Here is a 15,626-nt window from a genome sequence, read left to right on the forward strand (position 1 = left end):
AAAATTGAGAATAGTAGTGACAGCTTTTATAAATTAAAATTTGAGAAATACAAAAACAAAGCAACAAACAAGTCATTAAAAATATTTGACAAATATTACCAACTTTCTATGACAAAGTTTTTTATATTTCTCATAAGGTTTAAACTATCATTTTAAACAACTAATGCTTTACAAAAAATCTCGATACTACTTCCATTTATAGAAAGACTTAATAGATATACTTACGTGCAATTCACGTCTAATTGAATCAAATCAAATCAATACAAAAAACAGTCGAATTAAATTAACCAAAACCTGAGGCTAAACAATTCTCTTAAGTACATAAAAAGTAAAACAGAGCAACAAGTCCTAAAAACAAATAGTACCAACTTTTTATAAAATGGATTCAAAGCACGTTTCTAATGAGCCGGCCGGTGGTCAGACTCTCTACAAATAGAGATCTCCATCATCACTCTTCTTGGTCACAAAAAGGAATCTTCTCTCCACGCGGACCACGCACTCTTCATTTTCACTATTTCTTTCTATTCTCAATTTTTTCATTTCACATTTGTTTATTTCCATTATAAATACAAATTCCAAGTCGTCTTTATTTCTACACAACAATAAAACCATTCAATACATTATTTATTTCCATTCTTGATCACTTACAAATATCTGTCAAGAAACCAAAAAAGAAAGAAAAAAAGAAAAACAAGTCGCCACTGTTTCTGATGGCTTACTCAGTTTCAACTCCTTTCCCAATCTCTCTTCACCCAAAGACCGTTCGTTCAAGGCCGTTGAAATTTCGAGTTCTGACCCGTCCGATCAGAGCCTCCGGATCAGATCTAGCCGTAGAGTCACGAACCGGATCTAAAGATCTCCCGATCCGTAGCATACCCGGAAGCTACGGTTTACCAATCGTTGGACCAATCAGTGACCGTTGGGATTACTTTTACAACCAAGGACCTGAAGAGTTCTTCAAATCTCGCATCCGTAAATACAACTCTACCGTCTACAGAGTCAACATGCCACCTGGTGCTTTCATAGCCGAGAATCCACAAGTCGTTGCTCTGCTCGACGGTAAAAGCTTCCAAGTTTTATTCGACGTCGATAAAGTCGAAAAGAAAGATCTCTTCACCGGTACTTTCATGCCATCAACTGAGCTTACCGGCGGCTACCGTATCCTCTCTTACCTTGACCCGTCGGAGCCTAAACACGCTAAGCTCAAAACACTTCTTTTCTTCCTCCTCAAGTCAGCTCGAAACCGGATCTTCCCGGAGTTTCGAGCAACTTACTCGGAGCTATTCGATTCTCTTGAGAAAGAGCTTTCCCTTAAAGGAAAAGCCGAATTCGGCGGCTCCAGTGATGCAGCCGCCTTTAATTTCTTGGCTAAAGCTTTCTACGGGACGAATCCCGCAGATACAAAGCTTAAAGCCGATGCGCCGGGTCTCATCACTAAATGGGTCTTGTTCAACCTTCACCCTTTGCTCACTGCTGGTTTACCAAGGGTTATAGAAGAGCCTCTCCTCCACACCTTTAGTTTACCACCAGCGTTGGTCAAATCTGATTACAATAGACTCTACGAGTTTTTCTACGAATCAGCCGGTGAAATTCTCGTTGAAGCCGATAATTTGGGTATCTCGCGAGAAGAAGCGACACACAACCTACTCTTTGCCACGTGCTTCAACACGTGGGGTGGGATGAAGATACTGTTCCCGAATATGGTTAAACGGATCGGGCGGGCGGGTCAAAAAGTCCATATCCGGTTAGCGGAGGAGATTCGATCTGTGGTTAAATCCAACGGCGGAGAATTAACGATGGGTGCGATTGAGAAGATGGAGTTAACCAAATCAGTGGTTTACGAATGTCTCCGGTTTGAACCGCCGGTTCCGGCTCAATACGCTAGATCGAAGAGGGATATGGTGATCGAGAGCCACGACGCGGCGTTTAAAGTGAAAGCCGGTGAAATGCTCTACGGTTACCAACCGTTGGCGACGAAGGATCCCAAGATTTTTGATCGGGCGGATGAGTTTGTGCCGGAGAGATTTGTCGGAGAGGAAGGAGAGAAGCTTTTGCGGCATGTGTTGTGGTCTAATGGACCGGAGACGGAGACTCCCACAGTGGGGAATAAACAGTGCGCCGGTAAGGATTTCGTTGTTTTGGTGGCGAGGTTGTTCGTGATTGAGCTTTTCCGGCGATATGATTCGTTTGATATTGAGGTTGGTAAGTCGGCGTTAGGTAGCTCCGTTAATTTCTCGTCGTTAAGGAAAGCTAGCTTTTAGGAGCTATGGGGTAAGATTGTAATTTGTCACTATGTTCGCACGTGTGTAATCAATCAATCATTTTTTTTTTTTTTTTTTCTCCGTTCATCTTATTTTCTTGTACTTCGTATGAATTTAATAAAGTGCTGTTTATTTTTGCCAGTACTGTTTTTTTGTAATGTGATATTGCTATGTATTTTTTTTACAATGTTGTTTTAATATCATCCTATACAATTTTATGTTTTTTTGCCTTTTGTGCCGAGAGATGGGGATGATAATTTTGGAGTTTTGCTTTCTATCTCTTTCGTCAAGTGTTGCCTTCTATTGTGTGGAGGTAGTGGAGCCTATCTATGTGGTCATGAGTGTCTCTAAATGTGAGATATTCTAGGTATCTTTATTACAAAGAAGACGCTACATTACATACACTTTGGAGAGAACTTGTGTTGAGAATCGCAGACTCCTATTCACTTATGTAGCGAATCGCATACTGTGACTTTGCCCCTATCTACTTCACAGATCAATATGCATAACATAAACATAACACAGAGATTTAACGAGTTCCCTTCAGCATAGGGTACATCTCGTGTGGGAACCTTTTCTCACAAATATCTACTATCAATCACTCAAGGTTTTACATAGTGTTTTATATACAAAGCTTAGAGAGCAACTACAAGGAAACCAGAAGAAGAAAACATAGAGTATCTAGCTTTTCTTCTTCCCTTCTCTCTGTCTCTGGTTCAGCTCTCCCCTCCATGTATAACCCAGAAACACCTCCAGAACTCCAAAGAAGCAGCTCCACCTTCATATCTCATGAGAGTGTCCTGAAGACATCTAGACAAGGTTATGTCCGGCTCTCAGCCTTTCGACCCCAGCCAAGCTTCTGCTCCTTTATCATGGTTCTGCGCACAGCTTCAAGCTCCATGTACGACGCCCTGTGCATGCTCTCTGCACTGCGTCCTGCGTCTCTGCATCTGTCCCTGCACAGCGCTTTGCGCTGTGCCCTACAGCCGCCACCAAGGTACCACCAGCTTCTTTTGTGCCTTTGTGATTACTCCCTGTCTTGTTTCCTCAACCCTAGCTTCTTTTATATAGTGAAACCCTAGAGCTTATGTTGGTTTACCCTTGCAGACCACACAACCCGGATCCTGTATGGACTTCACACCAATATGGGCCCAGTTCATGGTTTCGACCAAATAAGCCCATATGAAGCAAACATTCACAACAATCTCCACCTTTTGCTTCATTTGGTCCAACTCACAAAATCCCCTATTTGTTTATTCTTTCCTGAGAAGAAAACAAATCTTGCCTTCTCCTGTCGAACCTGCAACTTCCAATGATCTTCATCTTCATCCACCTTAGGAATTTTCTACTCCATCTTCAGCAACTTCAAGAGATTCGCGATTCTCCCTCAAGCTTCCTTCTCCTGATGGCAGTAATCACACTTGTAGACGAACTCTGACCACTGAACCGACATCGTTGAAGAAACCCTTAACAATCTTGATTCATTGATAATCAATACAAAACACAACCAACCATTAATGTTCCTTTGTGTCTTCCTATTTCATCCTTTGACATTGCTCTGAAATTCCCAGCACTTATCGAATCCTTAGACTGTATCATGATTGTCCCTCTGTTCGAACTTTCTGAAATTTCAGTCTGCGAAGCCATACAACTTCTCCCTTGTTCTTGACGGCTTCGATGAATAGCTTACGATTCTCTTCAGCTGTCCCAACAAGTTCGTGTAACTCCTTACACAAATCATCTTCTTCAACCTTGTTTCTCCTGATCTTAGAAACACTTATGAAGACCTTTACTTGATTCTCCTGTTTCTCACAACAGCTCCACCTAGAATCAGAACTTCTGATTCACCCACAGGTAACACAGGACTTGCTTGTGGACCTTTGATCTTGAACCTTTAGAATAGTAAAGCCTGAGATATGAACCTCTTAGAACACGATTACAACAATCATACAACCTCTTCCATGGTTTCTGATAAACTCCACAGACCTGCTATCATGATTGTATATCATCTGTATCCGTCTGCAACCTGATTCACTTGGTCAACCTTTGATTCCTCTCATGTGCACTGAGCTTGAACCAAACTCTCTTGAATCCCATGCAGAATACATGAATCATATATGCTTTAAACCTGAAACAATCCCTGATTCATCTTGTAAAACAATCTCAACCCAATGCATTACTCCTGAGATTGAGTTTACATCCATCTGTTTAACCAACTGACTTATGAACCCAGCTTGTACGATATGACAGTACAACCTCCTGTTCAACCTCATTTTAAAACAGATGCCCGACCAACAGCTTTTGAACCTCTGTTAGTCTCCTTGTAACAGCCTTTAGTGCTTCACTCTAGAATCCCTGAAGCCACACCTACTGTTAACATAATCCTGCAATAGTTCTTCACGTTTGCAGACCTTACCACGAAGAACCTTGGTACCAGCATCGTACCTTTTCTCACTATCCATCAGTACCACCTTGACATGTCTTCACCATTGATGAACCCTCACTTATCCTTCATGTAAGTGACTCTCCTGAGAAACTTAATGATGCTGCTAGACCCACTAATCTTCAGCTAGTCTTGTCTATCAAAACATGCATCTTTAACCACCAGAGATCTACTTGATCTTCCCCTTATACTCACATGCTTCCTTATTAAGTGTCATTTAAAAACACTTAAACTTCCTGCAAGTGATACCTTCAGAAGATTCATCCACCATATCATCTCTGTAGATGCAAACAGACGAACCAAAACTTTTCAGTTCTGATTCCCTTCTCAATGCAAAACCTAACCCCAGTCACCTTGCGCCAACCTTGTAGATTCTTGCACATACTTGCAAACTCTTGCACATTCCTGCAACGTCAACAAAATTCTTCTAGAGATTTTAAGTCACCTTGTAGAGCAAACTCCATCTTGACAAAGAAAAATGTCACTGACTGCAACTTCGACTCTTGGTACTCTTATGCATTCTCATTCACTGTAAACCTACCTAGATTGTAGTCCTTGTAAATCTCTGAACACCTGATCCATTCCTGAGACTTAGCCATTCACCCAATACCTCTCAATTCTGACCACTACAACATGAATTGCGTGGTCCACCTTCATACTCATCTGAATCTTCGACACAACCTGTTGACCTAACAACCCTCTTACACACAGATTCACCTCTAAAGGCGTCCCTTAGTAAATCCGTGACTCTTATAGTTGTACCTTCAACCAATTCCTGAACACCACTACACAGACTTTCAACAACAAAAAAAAAACTGATTTTTCAATAGTTGAAGACGTCTAAATCCTTTTGTTCTCCTAGTGTCTAGATTTCCTAAACTGAAACAGTTTTGAGTATTCAGAAGCTTCATAACAGAACATCACATTTACCTTGTGATCGCAGCGGAAACTGAATTGTTGTTTTGACAAGTTTGAGCCTTTTGGATGATGATTTGATTCCCTCTTCACAGCCATGTGCAAATCACCTTCACACATCCATGCATGAACCTGAATCAAACATTGTAGATAACTCCACCTTAAACCAACCCCATAATTGATTTAACCTTCGATCAAGAACACCTTCAAGATCATGAGTCTTCTGCAACAGTCTTCGGATCCTTCTTCTATGCTTACAACGTTATGCCTGAGTCTGTGAATTCTTGAGCCCAAGCTCTGATACCACTTGTTGAGAATCACAGACTCCTATTCACCTATGTAGTGAACCGCATACTGCGACTCTGCCCCTATTCCTCTTCTACTTCACAGATCAATATGCATAACATAAACATAACACAGAGATTTAACGAGTTCCCCTCAGCATAGGGTACATCTCGTGTGGTAACCTTCTCCCACAAATATCCACTATCAATTACTCAAGGTTTTACATAGTGTTTCATATACAAAGCTTAGAGAGCAACTATAAGGAAACCAGAAGAAGAAAACATAGAGTATCTAGCGTTTCTTCTTCCCTTCTCTCTGTCTCTGGTTTGGCTCTCCCCTCCATGTATAACCCAGAAACACCTCCAGCACCCCAAAGAAGCAGCTCCACCTTCGTCTCTCATGAGAGTGTCCTGAAGACACCTTAAACCTAGACAAGGTTATGTCCGGCTCTCAGCCTTTCGACCCCAGCCAAGCTTCTGCTCCTTTATTATGGTTCTGCGCACAGCTTCAAGCTCCATGTACAATGCCCTGCCCATGCTCTCTGCACTGCGTCCTGCGTCTCTGCATCTGTCCCTGCACAGTGCTCTGCGCTGTGCCCTACAGCCGCCACAAAGGTACCACCAGCTTCTTCTGTGCCTTTGTGATTACTCCCTGTCTTGTTTCCTCAACCCTAGCTTCCCTTATATAGTGAAACCCTAGAGCTTATGTCGGTTTATCCTTGCAGACCACACAACCCGGATCCTGTATGGGCTTCACACCAGTATGGGCCCAGTTCATGGTTCAGACCAAATAAGCCCATATGAAGTAAAAATTCACAACAAGTTGGATGGGAGTAAGGGACCATATTCAAATCAACACTTCAATAGAATGCATATCATACCAATGTTCCACTATCATCATTACACATTAGGAGACATTTTGTATATTTAAATCACTTTCCTCTAGGTGTAATGATCAGTTGTTAACATGATACCCTCTAGATTTATATTCCTTCATCATCATTGGTTATCCCACACTATATGTAAGCCCTAAAATGTAACAAAAGTTGGCCAAAAAATATTGTGGATCTAGTGCAAATACACACTTTTCACTGGGCATGTGTATGTTTTAGCACTTCACATGGTTTGATTGTAGATTTTTTGTATACTTTATTAGTTTTAGAGATTTGAACAAAATTGTTATTTCTCGCAAAAATTATTGCCTTATTCTACCAGTTTATGATTACTACTCTGTACTTAGTTTTAAACTGTGAAGATTTATTGACGGGTGGAAATACAACTAATTTTTTGATCGGATGATACTTTGGTTTATGTTTAATAGGAGAGGTGAATGAATGGGTTGACCCCTAAGAGTGAACCCAAGTATAGCGACTATAGTCCCAAGTAGAGTATCTTCAAAACCATAGCTCGAGCATGCACTGAAGTTTGGAATTGTGATTCTAGCCAGGCAAGTGTTTCGAATTCTTCTGTCAAGGTTCACAATCCCAAACTTCCCAAACCAATGATTATCATGACCTTCACGTAGACAGCCTTTCCGTAATGCTCATCATTTTTTTCATGGTATGTCAAGGTAAAGCTTTGAATGCTCATCCAGTTATGATATTTTGTGACCTCAAGTCATCAGATCATACTTTAGAATGTTAGACACTTCATGCTAACATTTCATATGTTTACAAATCCAACAAAAAATGATCCAAGCTCTGAACATATCCGTCTGGAATTCGAACTCCTTTAGTTATCTCTCATACTCAGCCAACTGAAGTATCACTTTAGCTCAAGCCAGTCCATTAGCTATGGGTTCGTCTAAATCGTATAATAGTTTATGTTTAACTCACTTCAATGAGTGGTGGACAAACAAAAAACACTCATTTCAATGGAAATTTCTTATCTTATCTTTATTTGTGATAAGATAATTAAGACTAACTGAATATAATATTGGGATGTTTTTTTTGCAATATATGCCCTAACTTAATTGAAGTGAGTTGAACATAAATAATTTATCTCAATTGTTTTTTTTCTAATTACATTAATTCAATTGTAACTATTATTTGTAATTGTGTAATCAATTTAATTCAGATATATACAATTTCATAAACAAAATAATCTAATATTTTAACATTTGGTCTTTCAAATATATTATATAACTATAAGTATATTAATCTCTTAATAATAATATATGATTATTTTTTAAAGAAAATTTAACTAAAATGAAAAAACATAAATTTGTCAGCCATTGTATAATGAAAGATTCATTAAAATTGAGTAGTATACTAGTATACAACAACAAAAAATAATTGAAAAATAAAAATTTATCAAGAATAAGATATACATATATCACAATTATCTATTTTTAAAATATAATTTTACAATATCAAATCTTAAAATAAAAATGAAATGTATCTTTTTTTTTTGTTAACATGCAATGTATTTTTTATATCCCATCGTTGTCATTCATGGATGATAATCAGGTTGTATATAACTCATTTTTTAGTGATTTAACTTTTTTTTTGTAACACAGAAGTTATCCTTGATATACTCTATATTTACTGTTTTTTGATGGTTGTTATGTTCCATTATACTTTGTTTCATTAGTATTTTAATTGTGTTTTGTTTTATTTACTGTCCAAGTGAGTTTTTTTTTGCATTTCAGAGGTTCTATAGTGTCTTTGGAACCATTTCAGATTAATATAATAAAAGACACACATTTGAATGCAAAGAAAATGATTGATGATTCAGAACCAGTCTGCAGTCCCTCAAAGATCCACTCGTATGAAGACCTTTACTTGGGATTTAACTTCAGTGTTCTTAATCAAAGTTATTGAAAATTGAGTAAGATCTTTGAGGGACTGCATACTGGTTCTGAATCATCAGTCATTTCCTTTGAGGGACTGCAGACTGGTTCTGAATCATCAAAACAGTCCAAATGAGAAATGTCATGGTGGGGATTGAGCAAAGAATCTATGAAAGTTTTCATAAAGTATGGGAATGGCTAAACAATTAAACTCGAGATTGCCCTCATCATAGATTCACCAAGGAAGCTATCTTTAGTATTTTGTATTGTGGAGTGAATAAGGAGCTAAAATTGTCATTGGACATGGCTAGCAAAGAGAGTTATGCAAACCTTACAGTGGAACAAGGAGAGTTACTTGTTGAGAATCTAGCTCAAATTGATGGTAGCTACAGTGAAGGTTATGGGAGTTCTTCAAGGGAGAGTGATGAGCTGAAAAATCCTCCACCTCAAGGAGATGACACTAACACCCTCCTTAGACAACTTCTTGAAGGGCAAGGAAAAAGAGCTATTAAGCTTGCTATACAAATGAAGGCTATGAAAACTAAGGTTTATGACGTCTATAGTGATCTACATGCCAAGATGGAATATTGGGGTTGGGATTATATGTTTGAAAGATGGAAAGATATGTGGTTAAATTCACTATCCGTTTAGAATCTTGAAAGGAACATGAGGGATGAAGATCTCTTCGATTAGTTTTACAAGACGGCTCATGTTGTCCGTAGTCATATCTGCAGGGATCTTGGGACCTATGTTTCTTTTGGCTATGGCTACGTTTTCTTTGCTAATAACTATGATGGTAATTACCAATATTACTCTCTCTTCTGTGTTCTTATTTTTTTCAAAACATCATTACTTCGATGCTCATAAGTTATGTTTTTGCTTTCGGTGTTGTTTGTCAAGAAAAATGACAGAAGTTTCCGCTTGGGTAAAGATTATCGGGGTTTGAACCGAGTCGCTGTAAAAAACAAGTAACCTCTCATGCGGATTGATGAGTTGTTGGATCAGCTGAGGGGTGCTACTTGGTTCTCCAAGATTGACTTGGCATCAGGTTACCATCAGATCCCGATACATAAGGCAGATGTGAGGAAGACTGACTTCAGGATGAGATATGGGCATTACGAGTTTGTGGTGATGCTGTTCGGTTTGAGGAACGCGCCAGCAACGCTTATGAGATTGATGAACAACATGTTTCAGGAGTTTTTAGACGTGTATGTTATCATTTTCATCGATGATATCTTGGTATATTCTAAGAGTCCTGAGGAGTATGAAGTACATCTGAGAGCAGTTCTGGAGAAGGTACGGGAGCAGAAGTTGTTTCCTAAGTTGAGTAAGGGAAATTTCTGGCAGCGGGAGATGGGGTTCTTAGGTCACATTGTCTCATCATAGGGAGTTTCAGTAGATCCAGAGAAGATTTAGGCCATCAGGGAGTGGCCAAGGCCGCATAGTGCCACTGAGATAAGGAGTTTCCAGGGGTTGGCGGGTTACTATAGGAGATTCGTTCCGGGTTTTGCAAGTATGGCACAACTGATGACCAAGCTTACAGGGAAGAAGGTTCCATTTGTGTGGTCAATCGAGTGTGAGTCGAGTTTGCAAGCCTCAAGAAGATGCTGACTACCAAGCCGATGTTAGCACTGCCAGAGCAGAACGAGCCTTACATTATGTACACATATGCTTCCAGATTTGGTTTGGTATGTGTCTGATGTAGCAGGGGAAGGTTATAGCCTATTCTTCACGGCAATTGCGGAAGCATGAGGCCAATTACCCTACCTATGATTTGGAGATAGCAGTAGTGGTTTTTGCCGTGAAGATTTGGAGGTCCTATCTTTATGGCGGGAAGGTGAAGGTATTCACAAATCATAAGAGCTTAAAGTACATCTTCACTCAGCCTGAGCTGAATTTGAGGCAAAAGCGTTGGATGGAGTTTGTAGCGGACTATGATCTGGATATACCTTACCATCCTGGTAAGGCTAACCTTGTTGCTGGTGCCTTGAGCCGGAAGCGGGCGGCTTCGGTTCAGGAGCATGATATGGAGGCGCTAGTGGGATATGATCACGATGTGGGATATGATCACGATGGACTTCGTGGTAGGATTGCCAGTGTCGCAGACTTTTGATGCGATTTGGGTCATTGTGGACCGGTTGACTAAGTCTGCACACTTTCTGGCCGTCAAGAAAACTGATGGAGCAGAAATTTTGGCTAGAAAGTATGTGAGGGAGATAGTCTGATTGCATGGTGTGCCTGCTAGTATTATGTCTGATAGAGATTCAAAGTTCACTTCGGTGTTCTGGAGGGCATTTCAGGCAGAGATGGGCACAAAGGTGCATATGAGTACAACCTATCATCCTCATAAGAACGGTCAATCGGAGAGGACGATCCAGACTTTAGAGGATCTACTGAGAATGTGTGTGTTGGATTGGGGTGGTCAATGGGCATATCATTTGAGCTTGGTGGAGTTTGCTTACAACAACAACTACCAAGCTAGTATTGGGATGGTTCCTTATGAGGCGTTGTATGGGAGGCCATGTCGTACACCATTATGTTGGACCCAGGTGAGGGAGAGGAACATTTATGGTGCCGAATTTGTTCAGGAGACCTCAGAGAAGATCCGTGTTCTGAAGTTGAATATGAAGGAAGCTCAGGATCAGCAAAAGAGTTATGCTAATAAGAGAAGGAAGGATCTTGAGTTTCAAGTGGGTGACAGAGTGTACCTCAAGATAGCCATGTTTCAGGGTCCGAACAGGTCATTGAGAGAGACTAAGTTGAGTTCGAGGTACATGGGTCTGTTCTGAGTGATTAAGCGGGTGGGACCAGTGGCATATAGGCTGGAGTTGCCTGATGTTATGTGTGCGTTCCACAAGGTGTTTGACGTGTTGATGCTGAGGAAGTGTCTTCATGAGGGTGATCGGTTGTTGGCTAAGATTCCTGAGGATCTTCAGCCTAACATGACTTTAGAGGCAAGACCGTTGAGGGTGCGCGAGAGGAGAGTCAAGGAACTTCGAAGGAAGAAGTTTCCTTTGATGAGAGTCTTATGGGACTTTGGTGGAGTAGAGGAGCAGACATGAGAGCCATAGGCGAGGATGAAGGCAAGGTTCAAGAAGTAGTTATCTCGTCAATAAAATGAAAGGCATGTATTTTTATATAAAAATTGAGAATTCAATAAGAGAAGCAGGCCACAACTTGAGCTTGTCTAGCTTGGTCCTACTTGTAGTTCGTGGCTGGAGCAGGAATGAAGTATTCCAACCCATCTCTCTCGATATTTGGTTGCTTAGGGTAATTGGTTGTGTGACTAAGTACCAAGATGAGGTGGTGTTTGGGATATGAGTTTTCGTGAGACGCATTACTAATAGTGGAGAGTTTCTAAAAATAGAAGTTTCTAAAAATGGAAGTTTCCAGAAATAGAAAGTGTTGAGATAGATCTAGTCGGGAGATACTCGTTGGCATCAGACTTGTTTGATCAAGGCCGTGAGGGCCAAACTTATGTGATACCAATAGCTAGATGGACTTTGTGGCCAAAAAGTGGGAGTGGTATGTTTGCTTCAGATAACGATCCGAGAGCACGCATTAGGGTGATGACCCAAAAAATGGGATTTTGGAGATTCCCTGGATACTGTAGTTATGGGCCGCGGCTCGGCAGTGAGCCGGTATGTCTTGAAGGTTGCGAACTACGATCAGGGGGAGTGGGTGAGAGTGACTTCCTGGATGGAGAAGCTTGAGGAGGTTAGCCTGATGGCGAGCCTACATGATTTTTGGTTGCGACCGTAGACGGGAGAAGCACTGGATTGTGAGCAAATAACGTCTAGGATATGAGTATATTGACTAGAGGGAGACCTCGAGGTTTCAGTCGGAAGTGTGCTGGCTGTTGCAACAGTTGCATGGTAAACCTTGCCTAACAATGTTTAGTCCGGTTAGTGGACGTGTTGCAGGATTCGAGAAGTAATCTTTGTTGGTGGAGGAGAATTTTAACATCCGCGAACCAAAAAGTGTGGTTTGGAGGTAGGTGTCGATCATCACCAGGGGGAATGTCGATTGACACCAGCTATTTCTGGTTTGACCGGATTGAATTAAATTGTCGATTTGGGTCAGTTTGGTTTAAGTGGAATCCAAACCGAGTATTTAAGGGAAAAATCGACCTAAGTCGTCGGTTGGTTGTTTGGCCGCCGTTTCTAGATAGAACGCTTGAGATTTTGGTGGTTTTTGGGCTTTTCTTGGCTGATTTGATGAGATCTGTTGCTGTGGAAGGGAGTGTTGTTGCTAGGGACGAAGGAGAAGCTTCCTAAGTTGTTGGATTCATCGTTTTTAGGTCAAATCTTTCTGCAAAAGAGGTGAGTGCATGACCATGGCTGATCTAAGCCTGACATCTCTTTTCTATTGCTTGTTTTATACTGTTTGTAGTGTTTTACCAGTATCAAATCCAAGAATGCTGGTTGCGCGGTGTTGGGTTGAAGGATGCCTTTGGAGAGTTCGTGCATCTAGAAAAGGGGATGAGCCGGATTTTCATGTTCGTTTATACGATTCAGAACACTCATGTTCTGTGACGGAATGTTCTAATCGATCCCGTCAAGCAATATCTGGTCTATTGGCAGGTCTTTATAGGGACTATCTTGGTGATCTTGGTCCAGAAGTTAAACCTAAAGTGTCGGAGTCATTTTCAACAAGCAATTTAGCATGAAGGTAATTACTCTGTCTTGGTTGACTTAATGATTTATAAGGCTGATTGATATGAATGTCTTGACTGAGTTATTTACTTATTATGGCTGGTTTTTTTATTCTCTACAGCTGACTTATATGAATGTATTGATTGAGTTATTTATATTTTATGGCTGATTTATTAATTTGTTGGTGTCGACAGATGGGTTATTGGAAGGCATATCGGTTGCTGCGGTTTGCAAGGGAGATCGATCAGGGAACTCCTGAGGAAAGTTTTAGCGAATTGCCTTCTTACCTATACATGGTAAGAAGGGAAAATCCAGGTACAATCACGTGTCTCCAAATAGATGATGAAGAAAGGTTCAAATATGTTTTTATTGCTTTTGGTGCGAGTGTTGATGGGTTTGCTTTCATGCGCAAAGTTATTGTTGTCGACGGTACGTTTCTCCATGGTAGTTACAAAGGGACGCTTCTAACAGCCCTACCTCAGGATGGTAACTTTCAAATTTTCCCAATAGCTTTCGCTATTGTTGACACTGAAAATGATGAGTCTTGGCGTTGGTTTTTTACACAACTCAAAAATGCCATTCCTGACGAAAAGGATCTTGTGATAATCTCCGACAGACATAAGTCAATAGGGAAAGCGATTGGTGAAGTGTATCCGTTGGCTTCCTGTGGAATTTGCACTTACCATCTGTATAAGAACATTTTGGTGAAGTTCAAAGGAAAGCATTTGTTCCCTCTGGTGAAAAAAGCGGCAAGGTGTTTTAGGCTGTCTGATTTTAATGAGGCTTTGAATGAGATTGAAGTAGTTCATCCCGAACTACATGCATACCTCCAAAGAGCTGGTGTCCGAATGTGGGCGCGTGTTCATTTCCCGGGTGAAAGGTACAATTTAATGACAACGAATATTGTCGAATCAATGAACAAAGCACTGTCAAATGCTAGAAGTCTTCCCATAGTTCGACTGCTAGAATCGATACAGAATATGATGACTAGATGGTGTTCTGAATGGAGAGAGAATGCGCAATCACAGCTAACAACGCTCACTCGAGGTGTTGAGAAACTGTTACAGGTAAGTTTACATAAGTCAGTCGTCAATGCTGATAACTCAGCCATAATAGTTTCCGTATCTCAGCTCTAATTGTTTCATATATCAGCCATAACGATGCAGGTACAAACGATTGATGCTGTACGTGTGCAACTTACATATGGAACATCTTTGCAGGTTGTAAATTTGGAACTAAAAAAATGCACATGTCGTCGTTTCGATCATGAGAAAATACCATGCATCAACGCAATCGCAGCTGTAGAGCATAAGGATGTGTCTCGTATATCCCTGTGCGATCCGAAATTTATGAGTGTCGATTTGGTTAACGGATGGGGTGGTTCAATCATGCCTCCAAATGAATCAGTCCCGGTTCCTGTTGCTGTGGATATTCAACCGTGCTTGCCTCCGATTGTTGTGAACCCGCAAGGAAGACCCAAGAAGCGTAGGATTAAATCATCTTTGGAAGTGGCCATTGGAAAAAAACGTCCTAGGAAGCAACACGCAAGTTCGCGATGTAAGCAAGTTGGGCACAATGTGAAAAATTGTCGGATGTAGTTAGGGAGATTTGTTTTATTTTGTGTAATAACTAAGCCGTCAAGTCATATAAACCAATCGTTTTCTTGCAGATTGTTCCTTTTGATAACTCAACCGTCAAGTCATATATATCAGCTATATACTTTCAGATTGTTTCTTGTGATAACTAAGCCATTACTTACTATAACCCAGCCATCAACGAGATCTTTCATTTTCCCGTAAAGCTATAACTCAGCCGTTAAGCAATATTTTGGCGGGAAACCATAAGTTAACCTAATAATAGACGAGACCTTTCTTTTGATAACTCAGCCATTATAGATTTTTCATTTTGATAACTCAGCCGTTATTCACTATAACTCAGCCATCACATGAATCGACGTGACCTTTCGTTTTTCCGTAAAATTATAACTCGGTCGTCACTTTATTATATCTGAGTCTCAAAGTGAGAATATATACTAAAATGTGGAAGCATAAAAGGTGGATACATAGAACATATATAGTTAAACAAAAAAGGGACCTTTAATACAAGAAAAAGATACTAGCCGAAGAAATGTAAAATACTTATTTTAGAGTCACGAGTTGATAAGGTAAAACTGGAAATGGAAACCCTAAAGGTAACAGTTTTTGCACATGATTTCATAGTCTCCATAGCGGAGAGAATGGAAACCATAATCCAAAGCACACATCCAAGCACAAACGG

The 15,626-nt window shown here is 40.4% G+C and overlaps 2 protein-coding genes and 1 non-coding gene across 3 annotated transcripts; 2 read left to right on the forward strand and 1 right to left on the reverse strand.

Moving 5' to 3' along the window:
• Positions 1-435: 435 nt before the first annotated feature.
• On the forward strand, positions 436-2,402 carry LOC104760703 (allene oxide synthase, chloroplastic). The gene has a single exon (XM_010483669.3). The coding sequence runs from the start codon at positions 711-713 to the stop codon at positions 2,259-2,261; it is 1,551 nt and encodes a 516-aa protein (XP_010481971.2). The 5' UTR covers positions 436-710; the 3' UTR covers positions 2,262-2,402.
• Positions 2,403-8,819: 6,417 nt separating this feature from the next.
• LOC147921581 (small nucleolar RNA R71) lies at positions 8,820-8,930 on the reverse strand. Its single transcript, XR_015589943.1, has one exon. It is a non-coding gene; the product is annotated as a small nucleolar RNA R71 (small nucleolar RNA).
• A 4,429-nt stretch (positions 8,931-13,359) lies between these two features.
• LOC147921582 (uncharacterized) lies at positions 13,360-14,947 on the forward strand. Its single transcript, XM_087497747.1, has 6 exons — positions 13,360-13,365; positions 13,544-13,664; positions 13,860-14,037; positions 14,113-14,229; positions 14,341-14,396; positions 14,502-14,947. Exons 1-6 carry the CDS (start codon positions 13,360-13,362, stop codon positions 14,945-14,947), a joined length of 924 nt encoding a protein of 307 aa, XP_087353873.1.
• The last annotated feature ends 679 nt before the right edge of the window (positions 14,948-15,626 follow it).

This window comes from Camelina sativa, chromosome 18 (assembly GCF_030686135.1).
Source record: "Camelina sativa cultivar CO46 ecotype springtype chromosome 18, ASM3068613v1".
NCBI lineage: Eukaryota > Viridiplantae > Streptophyta > Magnoliopsida > Brassicales > Brassicaceae > Camelina > Camelina sativa.

Excerpts from the sequence above, each read along its gene's own strand:
- LOC104760703 (XM_010483669.3), top strand. The coding sequence starts at position 711 with ATGGCTTACTCAGTTTCAACTCCTTTCCCAATCTCTCTTCACCCAAAG.
- LOC147921582 (XM_087497747.1), top strand. Across the intron at positions 13,665-13,859 it reads GGTAAGAAGGGAAAATCCAG|CTTTCGCTATTGTTGACACT; the intron begins GTACAATCACGT and ends TTTTCCCAATAG. Across the intron at positions 14,038-14,112 it reads GGAATTTGCACTTACCATCT|GCTGTCTGATTTTAATGAGG; the intron begins GTATAAGAACAT and ends AAGGTGTTTTAG.